The 24702-nt window shown below is 38.3% G+C and overlaps 1 protein-coding gene across 1 annotated transcript; it reads right to left on the reverse strand.

The window, feature by feature from the left end:
- Positions 1-8091: 8091 nt before the first annotated feature.
- On the reverse strand, positions 8092-24324 carry LOC108641603 (interleukin-5 receptor subunit alpha-like). Its single transcript, XM_018084044.2, has 10 exons — positions 24222-24324; positions 23717-23871; positions 23434-23581; positions 22763-22871; positions 22490-22677; positions 19213-19349; positions 15675-15819; positions 11954-12041; positions 10716-10803; positions 8092-8309 (listed from the first exon to the last, which is right to left on the reverse strand). Exons 1-10 carry the CDS (start codon positions 24322-24324, stop codon positions 8187-8189), a joined length of 1284 nt encoding a protein of 427 aa, XP_017939533.2. The 3' UTR covers positions 8092-8186.
- Positions 24325-24702: the final 378 nt, after the last annotated feature.

Genomic DNA, 24702 nt, shown 5'->3' on the forward strand with positions numbered 1-24702 from the left:
CAGGGAAATAAAAAAAGTACTAAAGCCCTTATGTGAGATCAAACAAACCAAATAATGTTAAAAAGACCCAAAGGTGGTGATCATCTAGACATCAAAAGGGCTGGTTCTCCAGTCCCCTCACCTTCTACAATGACCTATGCTCAGGCAGGATGAGTGAAGAGTGGGTGGAAACGCAACAGATCTCATGGGGCAGCCCTGCACATGGTTGTATTCTGTCTCACAAAGTACACAGCACTGAAGAATTTAGCTCTGTTCTTGTAGCCTGAAAGCTGTTACCTGTCTTCTCTAATGACTTTTCCTCAGTGGGCCTTCATCCTATGAACTGAAGAATGAAGAGAGCTGCACTAATGCAATCTTTGGTGCCCTGGGATCTCACAGGTTGGATGAAAATATATTGTATAATATGGGGTCACCATGTCATAAAAGACATTTCTCCTCAGAGCCTCACAGCAGAGATGCAGTAATTGTAAATATATATCTAAAAGAATAGAGATCAGAATTGTAAAATACATTTCTTCATGCACTGTAGAATAAACTTCCATTCGTGCTACACAGTGGCATTGCCTTAGGAGTAGTTCACTATTTGAAGTTATACACATGTATAATTCCAGGAAAGAAAGACAATCTGAATGTCTTTCGAGAATATGTAACAGATTTTTTTGAGGATTATTGAGATTACTGAATCAAATTCTAGCTGAAAACAATAATAGAAAACCCTCAGTAACTACAAAGCCAAATTACAGAAACTGGATAAGTGACCCAGAGGATGCATATGCTCTGACATCTAGTGGAGCTGTGAGCATTTGGGATAGGTCCATGAGGCAATCCAAAGGGAAAGCCAGGTCCCCAAATCAAGCAGCAGAGAGATAGTAGGATGACATCCTACATATCTGTGCTGGTAGCTCAGTGAGGACATATGAGTTTGGGTTCTGAGGCAGTTTGTCTGTAGTCCTGTAGCAGTGCTTAAGGGAACAGCTCCTCTTGTATACCATTATTATATGAAGACAGCTCCATTATCTACATCTCTTGAGATACCAGATCACTAAAAGCCAGATCCACAAAAATGAAGATCATCAGTGCAGAGCTGCCTGAGGAGCCTGACCCATTAAGTCTAGTGACTCTTGCTGCAGTTCCCCACCAGGTAACTGGCCTGTTTGGAGAACTGACAAAAGAAGCAATACTCAAACTATTGTCAACTCAAGCATTTTGCTTAAGTAGTCCTCAGTTGTCACAATAGCTTGCATGAAAGCGTAAGTTTCTGTATGCCAATGTTGCCCTGTGGGGAGCAACTTCCAAAAGTTAGGATGGGTGTCCTTTCCTTTGAAACATAAGTTTTTTATAAATGGTTCAGAAGCTAGAGTCAAATGGGTAAAAGAAAGAGGAATTTACCAGTCACTTGTAACGTTAGACAACGGACTAACCAATATTTTACCACGACAGTGTGAATACTCACCACAGTGTGTGCAAGGTCTTTCAACAAAAGGGTTTTCTTGACATTTTCTGGCTCTGGGATTTGCGTAGCTGCTAAACAGCCCTATTACCTCACCTGGCTTTGGCACGATTGCACTTATTACATGATGTGTACATTATTGTACATGCTCTCTTTAAAAGTTTTTGCTGCCAAAGACAAATGTGCTAGTGCTTGAGACCATGCTTTTGTGAGGCGATTGACTGACACCTAGTGTTTAAAATCCACTCATTTTTTTCAAAAAAAAGGTACATAAAAAACAACTAAAAAGAGTCATTTCTAGTGAGAAGAACTCCCAGTTGTTTCAAAATACCACCTCATCAGTAGTGCTCCAAGTCCAGGGTTGAGGTGCCATAGGAAATCAGCATTTAAAGAGATCACAGGATATACTGGCTTACTAAGTCAATAATTGTGGTGGCCTGATAATCACTGTGTTTCTACTAAAGTAGTCATCAGAAGTGTTCTGACTCTACCCCAAATCTTCCTGTGCCGGCACAACTAACCCATTGTTCTAGAGCTGGGAGGGAAGCAACATATCTCTCACCAGTGGAGTGGCCCTGGCAACTCTGTGCTCTTGCAAACCCCAGCAGTGCCCTACTTTCCACTGCTGGAAAGTGGTTTCCTTGACAATTTTATCACAAATCCCCGAGATAGGAATATGGCAGGAGATGATTAAGATAAATTCCCCAAAAAGGATATCTTGAAGCCTCTTAGTTTCAAATTACCAAGACTAACCTTCTCACCATGCACAGCCTTTCCCTATAACATACACTATCTTCAATCTTAAGGAACCCAAAATATATGCTACATATGAGCTAGGTATTCTGTTATTTCATGCTTTATTGGTTTTCATGAAGAAATAAATTGAAAGATGTAAGGATGTAAATAATTTACAGTTTTTATATAACCCTGAATACCTCATACTTTACAGACTTCAGTCTAGTAGGGCAGGTTTACAATGAATCAAAGCTGACTATATTCACAATATAATGAATATATGTTACTGTAAATTCTCCCCAGCCTGCAAAAAGTGGGTGCAATTTTGCCCCTGTCTATCTCTTTCTATTATTGCCAGATGTTAGAACAGTCCATGGTATATGCATCACTATTTCTTTTTATTAAATGTCCAGAAGGGATCAGGGATAAAACTTTCTCATCCAGTGTGTTCTAAATAAAGTATTTTGTGCTATAAAAAACACCCTGTGAATCAAGATGCTACTGAAATTATGTAAGTGGATAAAATCCCTTGCCAAACTATCACTGAAAGTCTAGGCAAATAAAGTTTGCTTAGAAGATGAAGTTCATCAGTGAAGATGAACTGGGTGACCTTATGAAGCCACACAGTTCTGATTTTTTGGGTTTAGGTGTTAAGTGAGCAGCACATCTTGCTATTCTCCTGAAGACAGAGGTCACACACTTGGTTTCAACATTAGCTCATTAATCCCTCAGTCAGGAAATACATACAATGCCTCAACAATTCCTCCAACTGCTCTAAAAATATGTCTGACTTATTTGGTCTATTTTCTCTCAAACAGTGCCAACAGCAGAAGCCCAGGGAGAAAACAAGAGGGCAAAAATATTCTCCCTGTGTCTTGCAATTAATGATCAGATAACGACATGAGTCAGAAGAGTTGACTTTGTATCTAAAAAGTCTTCATAAATATATTTTCATGGTGTTGTCCAGTTTCCTTTTGAGCTCATGTACATTTTCAACATCCTGTAGCAAGCAGCTCTCTAGTTAAAAAAATGGGAAAATTTTGCCCACATAGTAGCCATTGTACAAAATCAAGGATGAAATGAGTATCTGTTAGCTGTTTTGGTCTAGAATATTTATGAAATCACCCCATTTCTCATTTTCTCCATTGGTCAAAAAACTAAATGTCAGTCAGAAGCCAAAACAAGCTTTAAAATACAATTATTTTTCATGTCTATGAATGCAAAATGACAGCTTGCTGGATCCAGACTAATTTTGTGGGATAATGAAAACATAATAATACTGTTCCATGATCTAGAATACTAATTGTTTTAATTCTTTACCTCCACTGTCATCTGTTCTTTTCTTCTTTGTTAGCGACTTGCTTTGCCTATCTATTGTACTTGTATTTTTTAAAGCTTATGTGTTTTGAAATCACTGCAGCTAGATACGTATGACTGTGGTTTCTTTAGAAGCTTTTACAAAATTAGAGGATATTAAGAGTAAAGCTATGGTAGTTTTGACTCACAGGTGTCAATTGCTTTGCTGGTTCAGTGTCACTCAAAATTTTTTCCTGATTTAAATACCAAAATCATATTCTCTAACTATTTGTCCACAGGGTAGGGAGTTGATCACCTGCAAGGTTTCAGGAGAACCAGAACATGGTGACAGGCTTTATATGTAATTAGCATTCAAAGCTGTGATCTGGAATTTTTTCTGAGATTACCAAAAATATGCTGATGTGTATATTCTGATGAGATGCAGTAATATAACTTTAAGTGCAACTCTGTGTTGTATCAGTCACCAAAGCTTTTTAATCTCTCAGTGTCATCTTTATCTTTAAAGTTACTTTGTAAGAGCCATCTGGTTCCTTTAGATATAAGTAGATCAACTTGTACCAGTCAGTTAGCACTGGCTAGTCAAATGACAGCAGATAACATGTACATCTGCAATGGAGACATGCAGGCAGTATGTTAAGAACACAACATGCACCATATACTTGGTCCTGGGGAATATTGATGCCTATTTCCATGCCGACAGCATTTCCCTGACCGTGGTCCTTCTACATGCATACGTACACACACACCCACCACTTCTGTGCTTTTTCTATCTGTTTGATACACTTCACGTTGATGAAACTTCTGATAGTATACACTTACGTGTAAGTTAGATGCTTGCCCCTCTACTTGATAGTGAGAAGAAAAACACTGTACCCCAAGTTTCTCTGCCCTTACTCTTGATAAAGGCTATTTCTCATCAAAACTGCTGTTGCTGGCTTAATAATGTTGGTCTGAAACGTGATGAGATATGAACTGTGATTGCTTTAACTGTGCTGGGAGGACTCACAAATGCAAAAGCTTCACCTGCCAAGCCGTTCTTAGGCTGAAGTATCTCCTTTCCCCTGGGTATGGAAAGCCAGAATAACCAGGTTAAGAAAATATGGGCATCTAGTCTTAATCTGACCATCTAGTGTCTAATGAGAAAGAGATTGCCATCCTGTCTTGGACACCTATTCTAGGTTGAGATTGCTGGAGATCTCTCAATATCCCAGGGCCCTGGGTAGCTCCGTTTGATTAGCCACCCGAACCTGAGGAAGCTAAAACAAGGAGAGATGTATCTTCTCCCTAAAAAAGGCCAGGTCTTCAAGTTAGAGAGGGAGGTGGACTTCTTTGATTATATCAGTGCAGTTAAAGCGGCAGACTTGCCCCGAGTTAAACGAGTTCGAAAACTTGAGCAATATTTCTTATTGAAAGTAGGTTATTTGTACAGCAGGTGGCAGCATTGGGCAACTGACCAGCCTTCGTTTGGAGCCCCAAGTCTGAGGGTTGCTTTTCTGATTCCCATCATCCTCTTGCAATTATTCTCTTTTAAAAGCAAAGAGAGGGGGCTATCTTCAGCAAGATCTCTCTGGTATCTGTATAGTAAATGATGTTCAGGAAGAAACACAAACACTAAACAAGGCTCCTAGCCATAAGTCTCTGTATACTTGACAGAAGTAGGGACTTGGGAGTTGAAAGCATAAAACCTATAGCCTTGATGTATTACAGGGGTTTTGACCCAAACAATGAAAAAGATTTTGACTCCAGAGTACTCTGAAATGCTGAATGTGGAGAGGATGAGCAATCTCCCTTGAAACCTTCTCTTCTCCAGGCTGAACAACTCAAACTCTCTCTGCTTGACTTCATAGGAGAGGTGTTTCAGACTGCTGATCATTTTTGTGGCCTTCCTCTGGGTGCAGTCCAACAGGTCCATGACTTTCCTGTGCCGAGGACTCCAGAGGTGTACACAATACTCCAAGTGGGGTCTCACCAGAGCAGAATAGAGGGTCAGAATCACCTTCCTCGAGCTGCTGGTAATGTCCAGCCTCTCATCCACCAGCACCCCTAAGTCCCTCTCAGCTGGGCTGCTCTTGAGCTGTTCATCTCCCAGCCTGTATTGATACCAGGGCTTGTCCTGACCCAGGTGCAGCACCTTGCACTTGGCCTTTTTGAACCTCATGAGATTCCCATGGGCCAGTTCCTAAAGCTTGTTCAGGTCCTTCTAGATGACATCCTGTCCCTCAGACATGTCAGCTGTATCACTTATCTTGGTGGTGTCATTAGCAAACTTTCTGAGTATTTTGTGTATACTACAAAGTTTAATGCCACACTGAGTGTAGTATAGTTTTACTTTTGGATTATATTTCTTTATGCGTATATTGCACATAAATACGCTATTGGTGAACAAGTTTAGAATAATATTTTATTTTATATCATATATAATATATCATTTTGTAAATACATCGGTCAAGTGTTTCTTGGAAGGGTCCAGATACTGAGTTTTGTATTATCAAATTTGCACTTTAGAATTAGTTTTCAATACAACTGACATTATAGTATTGTTTTATGTGATGTGTCTCTGCAGGTTGCCATGTGCATATGGGCAAACTCTGTGTATTGACTGAAACTGAGACCTGTTGTAAGAAAAGTAATTTAAATCTGAAAATTTTATTCTGAAAAAATTCTTCTATTTCCAGGCAAAATAATAAAGTTACTTTAGTCTGTATGTTCTCTGTCTTATTTTAAATTCTGGCACTGGTTTTGGGCTTCAAGCTCTGCAAGCCAAAACTATATATATGTATATAAAATATATGTATATAAAATATATTTTAAGGAACAACGTAATATTCACTGTGGCCTGATTTCACTCTATAAAATCTGGGTTCCAGATGTGAGTGGCCAATGTGTGGTACTTCTCTACCCCACTTAGGTCACTTACATTCTGGTTGTTTTATTTTATTAATTCTATATCCTCACCAGAAAAGGAATCTGTAAGTTCATGATGCTTTCTAAATACCTCCTGTAGTGATTTTTATCTGAAAGTAATAATTTTTTCCTGTCTTCTTGAGAAAATATGTCTGAACCATGTCCAATGGGATAAATTTCATTATCTACCCACAGAGATAGTGTCTGACCATCCAAGAGAAAAATGAGTATGTTGATTGAGGGTTTTCCCATCTGCACTGAAGACAGAGAAGGAGACATTACAGGAGTTATCTTTCTAAAACTTGATTCAGTACCTGATAACTACCACTCACCTTCTCCTTGATGATTTGTGTGGGCATCAGATTGACAGGTAAGGAGGGAAGAGCACTGATGTTTATAGGTAAGGATACCCTTACCTTCTGTAAAAGTGCAATGCCAGAGGAAATGCAACACCACCTACCAAAGCTGATTGGTTTTTGCTGAGGTCATGAACACGATCTTATAACAAACAAAGTCATTGATAGTTCTTTTGCTGTTCAGACATTTCTAGCTTGGGCTTTTCAGATATCACGAATCATTCTTAGTAATAAAGGAGAAATAGTGCAGTCATCTCCATTGTGGTAAGAGAGAATTTTTACCAAAAAAAAAAAGCACATTCAGGGGAATCAAGACTCTGCACGGAAGTATATCTTATGAACTGAACGTTTCAAAAGCACAAACAAAAGTTTTATTTTGTTCTCTACAATAATATAAAATTAATTTCAAGGTAATCAATTATTTCCTTCAACCAATATTATTCTGAAATGGAGAAATATTACCAGTAATGAAAGTAAGTAACTTTTAGGTATCTTCCAAACCTTCCAGAAAATTATGTCCACCATTGATTTGTATTTCCCAACTATAAAATGAAAATGTCTTCCTTGAAAAATCAATTCCTTCTCTTCTAGTCAAATAAACACTGTTCCAACTAAGAGTTAAAATAATCTGCCCTGGTTGTGTACCTGCAAATGAACTGGCACGTCTCATTGCCTCATGGAAACAGTAGGAAAAATTTCATTAGGAGGACAGTGAAAAATAAATAGCAATAGTTAGTCAGTTCTGAACTTCTCTGAGTTAAACTTATTTGAACAATTACAGTACAGCAGAAAACTTTGTTTTCTTTACCTCCTATAAAGTTTTCTTCTTTTACTAACTGCAAAGCAATAACTCCACAACATTAAAAGACTATGTCTTCACACAGATCTCTTCATTCTGGTTGATATCTGCTTAAACAATGCAGGGGCCCAGAAAGTGAATTATTTTTTGAACTCTAGAGAACACTTGTGAGACTCTGCTGCTGTTTCCAGAAACATTTACTGCTTTCACCATTTCTCATGCCCACTTCAATCAGAACTTGAATAGCTAGGAAAAGATTTGTATGAACAGCCAGTCTTCAAAAGTATTGATATTTTAGACAGTGCTTGGAAGCTACTGCAACATTATGAAACAGTAACTCTAATTTCATTTTAACTCAAGTGGACCTCAAAATTAGATCATATTGTCTGATATACTGTAATTTTACTGAGCTGAAAATCAGTTGTTGTTAGAGATAAACTGCAAGATACTGCTTTGTGTTTGTGGTTCAAAGCTCATTTTAAGAGTTGCACAATGTCATGAGCACAAAACACCTCAAATTATTGGCTCAGACAAATTCCCATGTCAGTTGTTCTTAGATCCATTATGTTATCAGTCACTTCACAGAAAGGTATTCTTGCATGCAGATAAAAAAGGTGTATCATCTCTATAGGTCTTCTAATCCAGAGTCCTTCAAACATTTCTGTTGTTCAGTGTTCTCATCTCTATTCTCTTTTGGTATTCCCACAGTAACCTCTGAGTGCATCTCCATTTGCATTGACATATGTTGCTGTTGGATAAAAATTATATAATGCACAACATTTGCATTCAGTGGTATCACCAATTCTAAATATTGTTACAAGCACACTACTTATTTGATGTATCTGGAAGCAGTACAGGTTACTTACCCTGTCACAACCGGAATACAGAGATCATATGAGTTACTCTCTCAGTCTACAACTTGCTCACAGGTAAATTTACTTAGTTTTCTGAGCCCTAATTTTGTTGCTTGACACCCTCCAGGATGATGTTACTATGTACCTAAGGTTTATGTCAAAGTCACAGTCTAGCCTTCAGGGGTTATATTTATTTGTTGGATAAAAGAGATTATCTCAGCACCATTCCCCACAGTTGTCCTAAGACTTTCCGTGTGTCCTTTGTTATTTCAGGTGTCAGCAATATTTGAGATACTGATATGTTCTATATGTTTTATTTAATTTATCTTTCCTAGAAGTGCCATCAACAGTCACTTGAGCCACAAGATCGGTGTCATCTCAGTCACTTGTTGCAATAATCTAGACAGTAATGACACAGCTATACTGAGGTCTGCCTGTCAAGGGTTTATTCAGTGTTTGTAACAGTTTGGGGACAGAAATCACTTCTTTGTCTGTCAGTGATATTAAATATAGTTTTTCTGGGGATCATTGATTGTGGTAGTTTTTTTATTTATATATTGAATACTAAGACCCTTAATAGCAGTGAATGAAGTTCAAGCATTGAGGGAGATATAGAATATAAGCTTGGTGGTGATGATTTTGTTTTTACATTCTACTAGCCCATATGTGTTGGCCAAAATGGGTGTTATAGCTAATTTGCACACCATTACTGGTAAAATGACGAGAAGGATTTTTGCACAGGAAGCGTGATAAATATGGTACATTTGTGTTCAATTGGGTCAATTATTTTGACCAGAAGTGTCACAGCAATTACTCTGAATCTTGAAAATAAGAAATAGAAGATTTGGCTTCAGGTTAGTTCTGTAGCTCTTGAGCTTTTCTGAGAAGATGACTACAGAGAAGAAGTGGAGCACAGTCTGCTTTTGGGAGTCAGCCCAAGTCTTGGGGAATGAACTTCAGGTGCAAGTCAAAACACTTCAATCTTGTAATTTGTAATATGATTATATAGCATATGATTATATAGCATACATTGTTTTTCCAATAAATTCGTTTTGAGAAAGTAAAATTTAAAAAAAAAAAAAGATACCTCTTGCCTCAAATTTCAAATTATGATTTGTGGATTGAGATGATCTGTGGTTTCTGTCAGAGTTTGCAATCATGTAGATATACTAAAAACCAAACGACAGTATTACATGGTATACATTTTTCCCTTGGGGAAGAAGTGGCATGACATCTCACATTGGCCATTTCAAGTTACACTGCTGAATGGGCTACTAGGAGATATTTTGATATTGCAGTGTGAGTACAATAATACAGTAGAATACAGCAAAATTAAAAGAAATCCTGCAGAGGCTCTGAAAAAATATTTTGAGCATATAGAGCAGAAAAGATCCTCATGGCAGTTTCCTATTTCAATGATGTTTTCCCCCCAAAAAACATAGCTTCAGCACACCTGTACCTTCTCATCATGTGTTGCAGGAGAATGAGGTAAGAGGCCATCTTACCATGCCTCCTAGAGCACAGTTCACTGTGTAGCTTCTAGGGAGTTCCAGGGATCTAAGCTACTACCTGACTGACATATTTTTTTCCTGTAATTCACACAGTGACAGACAGCAATAAGAAACATTGAATTGTGAGAGCCAAGGAGCTCCATTAATGATAGTCACAAAAAATATTGCAAATATTTTGTTTCCATTTTGCCCAGTTGACTTATACTTTGCCATCAGATAAGCAAACATCTGAACTTACAGCACATCAGCTCTTCCAAAGTACACACCTCTGTACATGTCTTTGTCACGCAGCAGGTGCACAGCTGGGGTAGGTTATATTGCACTCATTATGCACCCTCCTCTTATTTGCAATAAGAATATGCACAATTATTACAACACAGCCAATGACTTGCAGATCTCCACAAAAAAATTCCCTTTGATAACAGGCCTACATGCTTAGACAACTAATATCCCATAACTGACTATTTTCAGGGAGTCAGGGTGATCACTCCTTCCAACTCACCATATTCTGTGATTCTGTAAAATGTTGGTCCATTGAGTGTGAAAGTGCCTTTAGGTGCACCAGGCATTAAAGCCCCCTGAGGATTTTATCCATTCTGTCTGCAGAGATAATTGTCCTAAAATCTCCACAAGTTTTCTGTTCTCTTCTGACTTCACTACAAATATTCTGCACACTTTTTCTCAGTCTTTCTTAAAAATTACATGCTGCTCCAAATGTAATGTACCATTCCAATAGCAAGTAATATCATGAGTGTTGATGTAGTGAGATAAAAAAGACAGACACGTTACCTGGTGATGAGTCTCATCTGTTAACCAAGTTTTGATATTATCTGAAGGATGTGGAACAGGCATAGTTATAACTTCCAGGCAACTACACCTACAAGACAGTGATACAGGCACATGACTATTGTTGTCTGCGGGAACAGATCAGTCAATAATGCTTTGTAATATATATTCTAATTAGACAGGCACCTACCACTTCTAAAGCCATTTCATCATTTTTTTGTTTCACTGCAGACATTTTTCTCAACACTTTCCCTAGCTCTTCTTCAGCCTGCCTGGTTTTTAGCCTACCAGTTTTAAGAGAACTGATGGATATACACAAACATATGATTTCCAAGCAAAGTGAGAACTTGTGGCATGCTACTACATCTGTAGCTTAAAAAATCATCCCTACATGTGCTCTTCATAATTAAAAATTGATAACTTCTTTTATATGAATCAGGAACAATATTTAATCATTAATTAAATAATCAATTTACTTTTAACAAGAGTTCCATTTACATACTGCATTACCTTCCTTATATTAAGGTATCTTGAGTTATCTTCCTATCCTGAACAAGTTTATTTTTCAATTCAAGAAAGCCTTCAGTGCCATGTCAATAGGAAAGCTATGTAGTCAGGCAGAAAAGTAGTGACATGGAGAAAGTTGGCTACCTTAACTGTTGGTGGGTGTAGGACCACTACTATTACTTTGCTGTACTAATAGTAATCATACAGCAAAGCAAATTCTTTCCGTCACCCTGACTTCCTTTTTTTATTTATTTATTGTAAACTGTCCAGCTTAGAGTAAAAAACTGCTTTCATTACACCCATGGATTATGAAATGAAATTGGGCAACATGATAAGTGCAGTTCAACTTTGGTATGATTAACATTGGTGGTCTTAAACGCAGAACCTGCAAAAGGATGGGGTAAAGTCACACTGAGGATAGAGAGGCAGCAGTGAGAGTAAAATTAAAATATGTCACTTATTGTGGCAAAAAGACATCTGAGAGTAGGGTGGGAGACTGGAGCTGCAGGGAACTGCAGTGGGAGCTGTGAGATAAGAATTATAAGACTCACCAAGTCACAACGCCTGGCACTCCTTCGTTAGAACAATAGTCGGAAATGCACAATTAACTGCTTCTGGCAAACATAATTTATCTGAGAAGATCTGTGTTTGACTTTTATCCATTGCATGGTTTCCCCTCATCCTGATGTCCCTTCCACCAGAAATTTATACAACCTTCCAGAAATGCACACTACCTTCTACATGCATACATCAGCAAACCTCCAAGGAAAATCAGAAGACCAAACAATGTGGTGCTTAGCAGCAGGACATTCACTGTCTTTTCTTTAAAAAAAAGAAGAGAGCAAAGTAATGTTAATAATATGGCAGTGGCTAGGGTAGTTCATAAATGGGTGAACTATAAATAGTTGGATGACTCATAAATATTGTACTATTCCTAAACTGTCACAGATTTAAAGAAACATTTTCTCAAGACTTTTTAGGGGAAAGGGGTTTCTGACTTCAGTGCTGTTCCTTCCTTCTCCTTTTAGCCCTCAGCCTTGATCCAGCACTTTCTCTTGCTTCATTCCTCTCTCGTAGTCTCCATCCCCATTTTTCCTGAAACTCTGCTCTCATATGCTGGGCACGACCTGTCATGCTGCTGGATACTTCCATCCAGCCTTGATTCCTCTGGATATCAACCCCTCTGTCTGCCTGCTGCTCCAACTGTCCTTGGATTCCTGCTGTTGCCACCTCCCATCTCCACATGCTATGAGTCCCCTGCTGCTACTTCCTCACCCCTTCACAGCTGTAACTGATTTAAGGAAAAATGAAAATAAAAGCATTTTGTTAAACAAAATATTCTCTTTGATTCAAGAAGCAACATTTGATTTCTATTATACTTACCTTTTTTAAACCTGCTTGGCATAGTCCTAAAGAATTATATATATACATCTTTATACTGTTCATCAGATACTACTGCTCTGTACCTTGCATTTCTTCCTCCAAAATACCCCAAATACCAAAATACAAATGTCTTTGGTTGACTCAAAAGTGTATTTCTTGCAAATTTTATTTTTTGTTTAATATCTAGTCTTAGAACTACAACTAGTTTGGATCAGTTTAAATGAAATACGTTGAAGAAAGACAGAAAGGAACAGCTCTTAAAATGCTAATAGCCTGAGGCCAGTTAAACAGTGGGTTCAGGATCAATCTAGATCAAAATCAAAGAACAAAAAAATGAAACTTAAGTTCTGAGTTTCAGCCCATCTGTAGTTTAAACCAAGTATGTTATGGATTTCCACAAATTTTATATGAAACCAAGACTCAAAAACTTGTGGGCAGAACTGTGTATAGGAATAAGCTTATTTCACTTTTGCCTTTGGAGCTGAGGGCTCAGAAAACTTATTCTGAACAATCTTTGGACTCTGTAGAAGAAATTCTTTTGTTTGAGGTGATTGCTCTGCATCATTCTGCTCACCACTATTGCAGACACACACAGGAGAAGAGGAAATTCTGGTCTTAGCAGTGGCTGAACCACAAAGAGGTTTGCTCCTCCTGCTTTCCTACTTCACGCATTTTGTAAAACAGTAAGAAGCACATATATTCATTTTATGTTGGAGGGTTTTCAGATGCAAATGCTTAAACTTTGTCACAAATAACAGTACTTTGAAACCAAAACAAGTGGCTTGGTTTGCAAAAATGCAGAACACCTCTGAATTACTATTAACTTCAAAGCAATCTATGAATGCTCATCAACTCCAAAAATTAGACCAATTATTTAAAGTTTTTACATATGAATAAAGCTGATCCAACACTTCTTTTTTTAGCAGAAAGTTTCTATAGTAAACATCTCAGTTCAGTTTAAATTGAGAGGGTTTTTTTGAGGGCATATGCTAATTCCAATGAAGAATTAATGTGTTCCCCATGAGAAAATTAACAAATTCTTTTCATGTCAAAGGAACATTTCAGAACAAATATTTTAGTTATGTTTTGAATTATGTTATTTCATTTTGATGTTTCAGCTTTTTTTTAAATGGAGGCTGAAACGTCTTTTTAAAATATATTCTTAAAGAAATGTAACACATTTCCTAGATGAAACACTGGAACGTCATGGAGAAGCAAAGAAAAACCAGGTCATGGTATGCTTCTTCAAGACTCAGCAGAAACAGATCCTGCAACACCAGAAAAATTGACACATTTTAAAATAAAAATATTAAATGGATGCTTTTCCTTTCAGGTTACTCCACATAATATCCACTTATACATGTTCTGAATTAGAAGCAGACAAAATAATTTCAGAATACAAAGTAAAATGGACAGAAGGAGGTTTGCCTGAGCACATGACCCTTCAATGCAATACATTGACAGATTCTTTTTATGAAAGCCACCAATCCTGCCCAAGTAGGAAGAAGGGAAATTGCTGCATCACATGAAATTATGCATCTGTGCAGTATGCTCCAGGGTTAGTCATCATGCTGCACTGAACACATGCAGATATTACAGCTTATGTGCAATGGTGGTCTTGTCCACAAGAAGCTTTCCTGAAGTGGAGGAAACATGCAGTGATTGTTGGACCTCAACAACAGCTGTATCAAAAACTGGGAAAGCAATGGTGATGAAAACATTCAAAGGAGAGTTGCTGAGAGCAAGGTTTGGCAGGCTGGAACCAGAACAGGTGACTTCCTAACTCCATTTCCTTCTTCTGGTGAGAGGCTGGAAGGGGGTGAGTAAATCTACATTTCTCAATCCAGAAAACGCTTCAAATTTCCCCTGTCTACACATCAGATGTGTTTGGCCTTACACCAGGCAGACAGACCAGGAACACCCCTCTAGGCCATGCTGTGGTCCCAGGCTTGCTCTGTCTTCAGTGAGAAGAAAGGAGAATCTCCCAAGGGCAACTCAAGCCGCTGATGTCCTTGTCTTCTTAACCACAGTGAACACGAAGAACAATTAGGTTTCTCTCTCCTGCTATTTCACAAGTGAAATGCTTTTGAAATGAAATTAATGGTTCCAGCCAACGAAGGTTTCAGCAGATCAATGGGATATAGCAGGGCATCTGATAGACTAGGCAGCCAACATCCAGTAAACCCCATAACTGAATTTACATTCAATCCATTGCAAATATAATAATACCTAGCTTTGCATTTCCTGTCTTCAGGTAAATATGTACTTGAAGTTCAATAGGTCAAAAAGACATATTCCAAATACACAGCTATTGCATTAAAGGAAGATAATAGCATTGTATGTTGGTTTTTTTTATGTTAATACACAGACACAACTTTCTCTCTATAAATATAGCATCACACAATTATGCTACTTCCCCTTTACCTAAACTGACATCAGGAAACTTCTGCTTGTGGAAGCATTTTTCTCATCATGGAAAGCACAAGTACACCAATGTTAAAATCTAGTCATAGGAGGTGAAGGAAAAGTATTACAAGGTTCTTGTTTACTTGTGAGCTGAAGTGGCCAGAGAACATATATTTAAACATTCCTACCTCTGTCAGATAAGAAATTATTCCCCCAATGTAATAAAAGAAATCTTACTTAGTCCTTAAAGACTATGTGATTTGATGAATGTTATGACTTTCGTGGATTTCTTGGTTTCAACAGTTGAAAGCATTTTTAGAGATGCTTGGGCTGTCCTTTGCAGGGCAGTCCTGAGCGTGTTGGGTCCTTGTCAGCTGCTGACCGTAATTTTTTCTATGGGTTGTCAAGAGTCAGGTGTAGTTTAACTCAGGAGAACAGCCCTGTGCTAAACTGCCTCAGGACCAGGGAAGTAGAACTCAGGCTAAAGACTCTCCTTCCCTACAGCAGAGCTGTGTGAGCCTGGTGCACGCCACAGACCCCTAGGTACTGTTAAGGCCCAATAACACAACCTGAAGAAGAATAAAGGCAGTAATGAGGTAAATATGTCAAATGGTAATAATATAGCTCATGGTAAGGGCTATGAATAGCAAGTACATAATAACTTACCACCATGAATAACCACTGGATCACTCCATTCACTCCAGATCTTGTTTCTTATGCATATCTCTTTCTTTGCCCTCACTTGTGCTGCACATTTGTTTGCTGGCTTATGAAATGGATACTTATAGTTCTCTTCAGTGACATTTACAATCTACCAAGATAGGTTTAGGAGGTTATTTTGGATGATTTCACATTGCAGTTCATACAGATATAAATCTAGAGATGTCAAATACTATTATTTGCATTTCTAACTAGTAGGAAGAGATTTTCAAAACAAGTTCTTATGTCCAGACAAATCTGACTCTTGTCTGATGTGTTAGAACTGAAAATGAAGAGACTGGAACTGATAAGATAGAAGTAGGTTTCATTTATAGTAGGACAGTAAGAATTTGAAAACACTGATTCCCTTTTAATTTTTATGACATCACGTGTAGAACAAACACAATAACTATGAAACTGCAAGTTTTAAGATTTTTATGTAGGTAGTGTGCTATACTTTCTTCTATGGTAGAATAAAATCTTGCATTTTTCAGCTGAAGGATGCTCACTATTTTTGTAACTATCCTGAAACATCCTTAATTGTGCCTATAAAAGAAAGAACACTACTTCAAAAGATCAAGTCCAAACATGGAGTGGCAGAGTTTAAAGCAGAGTGATCTCTAAATTATCCATCACTTTTGAAAACTGAAGTAAACTTCTGTAAATAAACAATGCTAAGAATTTAAGAAGGAATAAAAACAGAAAGCAGGAGAGGAAACTTTTGCTTATAAAAATTAAAAGTGATGTTAGAAAGTTGCAAAGTAGAAAATATGAGTCTCAGACACAGAGAGGCACAGAAACTTTGCTTCTTTGTTGTTAGGAAAGCATGATCTCCTGTTCTCCTCATACTGACTGGTGTGGTGTGGATTTTACCCAGTGTACCATGCCACTTCTTTCTCTTCTCTTTAAGACTTTCCCAGATCTGCTGCTTATTTATTTTTTGTGGTGTCCAAAGCACAAGATGAAACTTAAGGTGAAACTCAGTAGCTGGAAGGGCAAATTAGTCACAACCTACATCTTACATGTGACATGCAAGTCATATATACTTGAATAGTATTTGACCTTTGTCTAAGAACATGGAAAGATTGACTCAGTTTGTGGTCCTCTGTAATCCACAGACCATTTTGTCTTCTGCATTGCTGTCTATATTTTAATTCCTTATTTTGTATTGACATGTTTGACCTGTACTTCCTAATCACAGAATTTTCCTTATTACTGAATTTTGGCTTGTTAATTTCAGACTTACCCAACATTGTAGATTCTAATCTTGTTTCCCATGATACTTACCAAGCCTTCCTAGTTTCCAGACACCTGCAAACTTAACTCCAATCCGCATCACAGTATTATTATTTGTGCTTGTAAGTATTCAGTAAGTCATGTCTTCAGGTATTCAGAATAAATGAATATAGACTTGTATATTTTAATCATTATGCTCTTACGTGTTCTTCAACAAATATCTACAAGCCTGCTTACAGATTCCCTAATACCTCAACACATTAAGTCTCTGTGATTAAGTGGCATTAACACATTAAGTGGCAGTGATTAAGACCTTGGTTTGGTCAGGATACAGAATATAAAGCTTACTCCATTCTTCTCCCTCCTGTGTCTCCTGTAATACTACACCAGTTTTCTTCTTTAACTTTGTCACCCCAGCCCCAGGCATTTTGTGTTCCTTGGCTAGGTAATTACCATTTTAATCATTACTAACTGATTATCCTCAAATCTACCTTAAAGCCCCTCTCACTTGGTTGGTGCCCTTGTATGTCTTTTTTTGTTATTGCTGTGGCTGCCTCTCTTCTGTCTGATGTGCCCCTGTGATTTTCTACTTCTGTAGGTGATTATTCACATCCGAGCCTCAATGATTTTATTTCGCTTTCCTCCCCTATGTTTATATCCTTCAGATGTGTGCAAAGGAGAGGAGCAAGAGAGAGAAAAGGAAAATAAAAGCAGTATATTCCATCTAAGTAAGGCTGCTGGACTATTTTTTGTATGTGAGATTTCCTTCCAGAGAGTGAGAGGTGTTAGGAAGCTGGAAACAGGGGCTGTGGTGGCCATGTGAACACTGCGGATTGCAGGATCCCCCTGCTCACCTCGGGCACATCCCAGCCCTGCAGTGGAAGGGGACCCCTTACTCCCACCCCTCTCTGCTTCCACCTCCTTTGCTCTGAGTCTGGAAACAGGAAGTAAATCAGTGTGCATGGGCAGGGAGTCAGAACCTCTCCAGCATACTGCTGAACAGACTACCAAGGATCCAGCATGAACCACCCTTGCTCCCTCTGCTCTTTGCCTGTCACAGTTAAGAGCTTTGTGAGTAGACAGGGACAAGCCCCTGGAAGTCTCTGCCAGGGGTTTTGAAGTATTAGGCTTGGGAATGGTTTAGGGAATTATAATTATTTGCAGAGGTGGACAGCTATCTGTCTGCTGGAAAACCCTGAAGGGGACTGGGAAGATTTGGCATGTCCATGCCAGACCCAAGCTCTTTTTCTGGATGCTTCCAGCCCTGTTCTGGAAGCTGATTAGCAGTATCAGCACTGTATCTGAATTAATAAACCCTACTATAATTTATGACTATAACTTTATGTGATCATTAGTGTCTACTCATTGCACTTCTCCTTTCTACTTTGTCAAGCAAAAAGTGGATACACATCGATTTAGTCATGGATTCTTTCAGGGTGTAATTGTCTTTTAGATGTTTGTCACCAGCTTAGATAAGGCTTTTATTGTTACAGTACTGTGCACTGACTGAGGTGTGTGTTAGATGAAATTTAGGTTCTTAAACAAAACTGGCTTCAATGACAGCTTGAATAAAATCATCAAATATTCAGAAAATTCACATTCCAATACATATCTGAATTTCATACTTAACAATATTCTACATTAAGTGCTTTGCTTTCTAATCTTTGGGAGTTCAAATAAAAATATGCATGAAAACTTTTCTGCTTTCATTTCCAGATAATTTCAAAATGCCATTGAGTCATTTAGTCACCATATGGCATTACTTAAACTACAACACTGCTCTATTTCTTACTGTTAGATTAAGAGATGCTGTTACAATATCATGAAGGATTTTTAAATACATACAATGTATCCAAAAAAGAGGAATAATCCTTTTGGTGATGTATTTAGAAATAACAAAAATAACCTGTGAGGGTTTTTTTCTTTAAAAATATGACCAAAGTAACTGCTAAACCTTTCTTTTTATCAATACTCCTTTTTCTATAACGAAAAGTCAGTACAATCTATGAGATAGTAATGTGGAAGTCAAATTCAAGATGAGAAGAAAAAATCATCCAATCCACTTCTAATGCAAGCTTGACTCTGAAAGATTTTATAAAATGTGTTGTTTTTCCTTTTTTTACCAGAAGGACAATTTGGATTAATTATTAAAGACCTTGGGATAACTTTAAAGTTTGTTTGACATTAATCCCTGTTAAATTCAAGGGATGCCTAGTTTTTATGGAAGTTATGTTATACATACTAAGTGTATTACCAAAAAGCTTACTACCTTAAGATCTGTTATTTTCACTTGATACAAAAAGCACTTGTTATTTGCAGAACCAATAGTGGGTGGCGGTTTCCAGTGAATTGTAATACTTCTGTTTTCAAGGGAAACTGAGACGTTGTTTGGTGGGTTCAGCTTCTCTGAAAAATAGAGCACAAAGAGACCTTCTGTGCCTCATGCTCTTTCACATATTTATGCTGATGGAAAACAAATGCAGTATGTTACTCCTGTGTAAAATACACAGCTAAGTATTTTGGGGTTTACCATACCCGGAGGAGACATTCAGTGAGTGACACAGGGAGCTGGGTTTTTTCAGGGAAGGTAGCAAGGGTGGGCAGGAGGAGCAGGGCCTCTCCAGAGTCTGTGCTGGTGTTGAAGAGACCTCCAGTCTGCTACAGGCTCCATGCCGTGTAGGATACGTGTCTTGTGGGATATCCCAAATGTACCCACAAGCCTGGTAGTATTTGAAAAAAATGGAATTTCATCTCTCACAGAGGGATTACTGAAGGGGCACTAGCACTTGGCAGGTGTCATAAAATCATGGAATGGTTTTGCTTGGAAAAAACCTTAAAGATCATCTACTTCCAGCCCCTCTGCCATGGGCAGCACCACCTTCCACTAGACCAGATTGCTCAAAGCCCCATCCACGCTGGCCCTGAATACTTCCAAGGATAGGGCATCCACAACTTCTCTGGACAATCTCTTGCCCAGACAGCCTGTCTGATTCAACAAATGAAGTTTTCTACTGATGCTTAAGAAATATCTCTCTCTCTCTCTCTCCTGTAAATGAGCAGGCAAGCACTTGCTATGGAGGAAGTACAGGGTTGGAAGCAAGGGACATTTGGGTTCCCAGGATTTTAGCCTCGGATTTAGGTAAGCAAGTCTACAGTTGTTTTTTTAGCAGGGCATGTGCTAGGGCACTGATCCTCAGTGTGTGCTGGAGTACCCAAGCAATACCTCAGACCTCTGCAGCTGCTGCTGTATTTGCTGCGCAGGGAAGAACTGAAGCTGGAGTTTTCAGAAAAAGCCCTCCCAGCAGAGGCAGAAGTGCATAGCAGGTGTCTGTAGACAGGGTCAGCGAGGTTTGGGGCAGACATGGCTGCCATGTGATGCCATAGAGAAAAAAACAGAGAGGCAGAAAGGGTGAGTGGCAGCACGACTGGTCCATACAGCTGCTGGGCTTGCTCTAGCAGCCTTGAGGATAGGAGCTCATCATCCAGGGGATCATGAGCCATGAAAGGTGAAGACGGTAAGCAGCAGGGGTTTTTTTGTTTGTTTGTTCATCTCTGAAGTACTATTCCCAGACCATCTCCCCCTTCTGTGAGAATACCAAGAGTAGGAAAAAAATTTTTTCATCCTTTTTCAGGTGTTATCTGGAAATTTCTTTAGCCCACACACACACACACACTGACAGACAGGACTCAGTTATTTTGGTGTTGGCTGCAGTACAGGGCATACATGGGTCCTGTTTTGTCAGACTATATGTCATACTACTGGAAAGAAGCTTGAATTGTGGGGGCTGGTAACTAGCAGCAGGACAGTGGGCCTCCAGGACTGTGCAAAGGCTAGGGTTAAGGCCAGATGGAGGCTTTCCTGTTGAAGAATCCCAGGAGAGTTTGAGCTGGGAGAGGTCTTTAAAGACCATCTAGTCCACTCCCCTGCACTGAGTGAAGACGTCTGCAACTACATCAGGTTGCTCAGAGCTCCATCCAACCTAACCTTGAATTTTTCCATGGATGGGGCATCTATCACCTCTCTGGGCAACCTGTTCCAGTATTTTACCGTATGTAAAAAACATCTTTCTTATATCTCATTAAATCAATCCTCCTTCAGATTAAAACCATTACCCCTTGTCCCAGTGTAAAAGGCACTGCTAAAGAAGGGGAACCCAGATACAAATGTCCCTTCCTCATGTGTGTTACCTGAAGGATACACTCTTTCCTGAAGGGAAGGGACAGCCCTGACTTGCAATGGAACCTTGCAAAAGTCCGCTACTTATACAGCATTCCCTACAAACACACTCAGATTTTACTGCGCCCTACCAAAGCTTGGCAGTGGGATCAGAGGTAAGGAGAGCTTCTACCTGGAGCTGAGAAGTGAGCAGAAGCTGTTGGCTGAACCAGCTGTGACTGACGTGCAGCCCTCATGATGGCTAAAGGGTAGGAAGGAAACACTGGCAGCCTGGCCTCCTCAAAGAGGGGGTAGTGGCTGGCCTGAGCAGGGGGAAGGAGACTGAGTGGATGGAGAGAGAAGTAGGGAACAGATAGCCTGATCTCTTCTATTTATCCTGCTGCTCATTCCTGCCCCCCTTAGTCCTGTGGTCCATGGGGAAACAGTCTAGAAAAAAGCATCTTCCCAGTCTACTATGAAAACACCTAATACAGCCTTCCTGTGGATTACTTCCCCCTCTCACTTCCCCCCCACACACACTCTTTTTTCTTTTCAGGAAAATCTGAATTTCCTGAAAATGGTTTATCTTCCTAAAACAGAATATGCTGCTTATAGCTAGCTCTGATTGCAGTGTAAAGCTCTAGGTAGAGTAAATAATTCTAATGTCTTAGAATAGAATAAATAAGATCTATCTCAGAATACATTTTGATAGTTTTCAATTATATTTTTTCTATCCCTTGAGTTATGATGGATTCCCATGTTGCCGGTCTGGAATGTTAATAACTTAAAAAGCATTTGAATCTGCAGTCTCTGCTAAAATTCAAGTGAATTTTTACCCATGAGATTAATTCAAACTTCCTAGAGAAGTAAGGAAAAATAATTTTATATGATCATTCAAAACTGTCAATAATTAAAAATAACTGCCAAGATATTTTTAGCTTAAAAAATAAATAAAAGTTCTACTAATGTTTGAGAACATTCATATTCTTAAATTCAGGTTATAAATGAGACTTGTGACAGACTGCTTATGCTCTTTCTTTTTTAATCCTGCTTCCTCAGCACTATAAAAATAAGGAAAAGGATAAGAAAGATAAGAATTAGTGAAAAGAAGGGCATAATGCTGTTAAATATAATTTTCGCATACTAGCTTATCTTTTATTTTTAAATGACAATTAGAGGTAAATGATGTTATTACATCAGAGAAAAAACCCTCTAACTTTGAACCATAATCAATTTTGTTTCATCTTTAAGTAAAATTCCCACGTAGATGAATGTCTAAATAGTTAGAATTAATACTCTGACTTTGTCACACTGCCCTATTTTCTTTTTATGCTTTCCATGAAATAATCAATAAATGAATTTTCCATAAGTGGTAATAGACAATACTTACCTATTGTCTGAGGTGTAAAAGTTTTGTAATAAGACAGTTCTCTCAAATTATTTCTGAAATCTCTTGCTGTTATGTTTAAATCGATTTTCCTTGATGGTTGAAAATATATTTCCTTCATATGGCATCCAATATTTTTCTTTCTTGCATTTTTAATATATTGCTGGCATTCAAACAATTTTCCTACATGCCTGTGAGTAGGAAAATATGAGTTTTGTAAAACAAACACTTGGGTACAAAATATGCCTTCGTACTTATTTTGCTGAAGACACTTGCCTGTATGAAGAAAAGATCTGGATATCTTCAGGAGCTTCTGCTTTGATGTTCCAAGTGCAATTGAAAAAGGAAATGTTGTATATGATGCATGAAAGATTTTGAATATAGACTGCAACAAAGAAATGGGGAAAATAAAGAATTACGTTTATTTTATATTGCTTTTCTAATAATGATATGAAGGTTTCCTTTACAAACTCATTATGTAGCCTTATTTCTAGAAGCATGAATAAGTCATAGGTAAGAACAAACAGGTCTTTTCAGTTTTTAGACAATGACAACCAAGAAGCACTTCTGCTTCTACCACCAAAGCCTTACTAACACATTTTAAAAAAAATGTCCAGAATAGAAGCTGAAAAGCTCTGATCTTTTAAGAATTCCTGAAACCATTTGATACAGAAGACAATCTTCATGAGACATGAGTTGATAAGGAAAACGAAGAGAATGGTTGGGTTTTTCTGCCACCTTGTTCAACAAAGTTGGATTTTTCTGAATCTGAACATGTCTAATAAAGGAAATAATTCTGCATGCTGGTGTTATGGATCATATTCTTAACAAATCCATACCAAAAAAAGTAGCAGAAGATAATAATGGGCTTTCGGAAGTTACGTCTCCAGGACAGGACATTATCAAAAATGCTTGAACGTCTTAACAACACATAGGAAATAGCTGACCTGGAGGTGCTTTGTAAGTAAATTCTGACCAGTCACTCTCCTTAATTATGTCTTCTGTTTCTTTTGCAAAAAGCTGTGTCTTAACTTTAGCCTTAAAGCCAGAATGTAACTCAAGACGTATTATCTTTTTCTTTTCCTGCAGTCTTTCCTAAGAGGAGGAAGAAGAAATTGCATGAAGGTAGTGTGATACTAAGTTTTGAAGGGGAAATTATGCAAATTCATCTACTGAATGAAGCAATACATTATTTCACTTTAAACTATGTGTAATCACTGAAGAACTTACTTTCCTTTCCTGAGTAGAATTGAAGAACCTATAACTCAAAATATACTTCACAGTGTATTTCTCAGTTTCTTCTTTTGTCAGGTTATTGTTCCAGGACAAAATGATTCTTGAATCATGCTTGGTAATCCACAGAACATTATGTAGCCCAAGTGCATCTGCAATTACAATGATATTACATAGAGGAAAAGAGGTCCACCCCTCTGTACACAAAAGATTTGGCTCTCAGCAAGGCTTACACACCCAGTAGCTCTACCAGGACCTCAGTTCTTACATGGAGTAGGTGATTTCTGAGCTTTGCTGAATATGACTTTCAGCAGTAAGAATCATATTTACCTACCTGCAGTTCTCAAAATTAGTTGATTCAGTTTTACCTGTCTTGGACACCTCTCCTAGCACAGGTCCCCGTTTCTTTCCATGGGCTATAGAGAGTGCCTTGACAAGAAGTTCAGATGAGATATCTGGGATGGCTAGTGTAGGATGAACTGTTACTTAATACTTTACTTACCCATTACTTTGCGCTGTCCACTTGCCAGACTAGTGGAAAACTCTGTCTTACACTGGTAAAAGCTTAATATCAGCATGACAGGAACAACTGTAACATGTGCCATAGCTAATTCTTTGGGCCACGGGTCTGAAGAAACTGAGACTCTTTAGTTCTGAGTTTGGTTGAAAAAGCATTTATAACATGACATTTCCATTTTGCATCTGTGAAATAATATGAAAGTGTCACATAACCACTTAAGAGATGTCTAAAGCATAAAAAGTAAATATGAAACTACATAGAAACATAGAATCATAAAAGATGCTGAGTTGAAGGGGATGCATCAGGATCATCGAGTCCAACTCTTGAACCTGCACAGGACACCCCAAGAATCACACCATGAGCCTGAGAGTGTTGTTGAAACACTTCTTGCATCAGACAGGTTCGGTGGTATGACCACTTCCCTGGGGAGCCTGTTCCAGGGCTCAACTACCCTTTGGATATA

The sequence above is a fragment of the Manacus vitellinus genome, unplaced genomic scaffold, assembly GCF_001715985.3.
Source record: "Manacus vitellinus isolate BGI_N305 unplaced genomic scaffold, ASM171598v3 scaffold_7_pilon, whole genome shotgun sequence".
NCBI classification, from domain to species: Eukaryota; Metazoa; Chordata; class Aves; order Passeriformes; family Pipridae; genus Manacus; species Manacus vitellinus.

What these genes read in the sequence shown, in the direction of transcription:
- LOC108641603 (XM_018084044.2), bottom strand. Translation starts at nt 24,324, where the DNA reads ATGGCACATGTTACAGTTGTTCCTGTCATGCTGATATTAAGCTTTTAC. An exon ending in TACTTACAAAGCACCTCCAG is followed by an intron (nt 22,872 to 23,433) that starts GTCAGCTATTTC and finishes TCTTTGTTGCAG; the next exon opens with TCTATATTCAAAATCTTTCA. An exon ending in TGAAAATAACAGATCTTAAG is followed by an intron (nt 15,820 to 19,212) that starts GTAGTAAGCTTT and finishes CTATCTTGGTAG; the next exon opens with ATTGTAAATGTCACTGAAGA.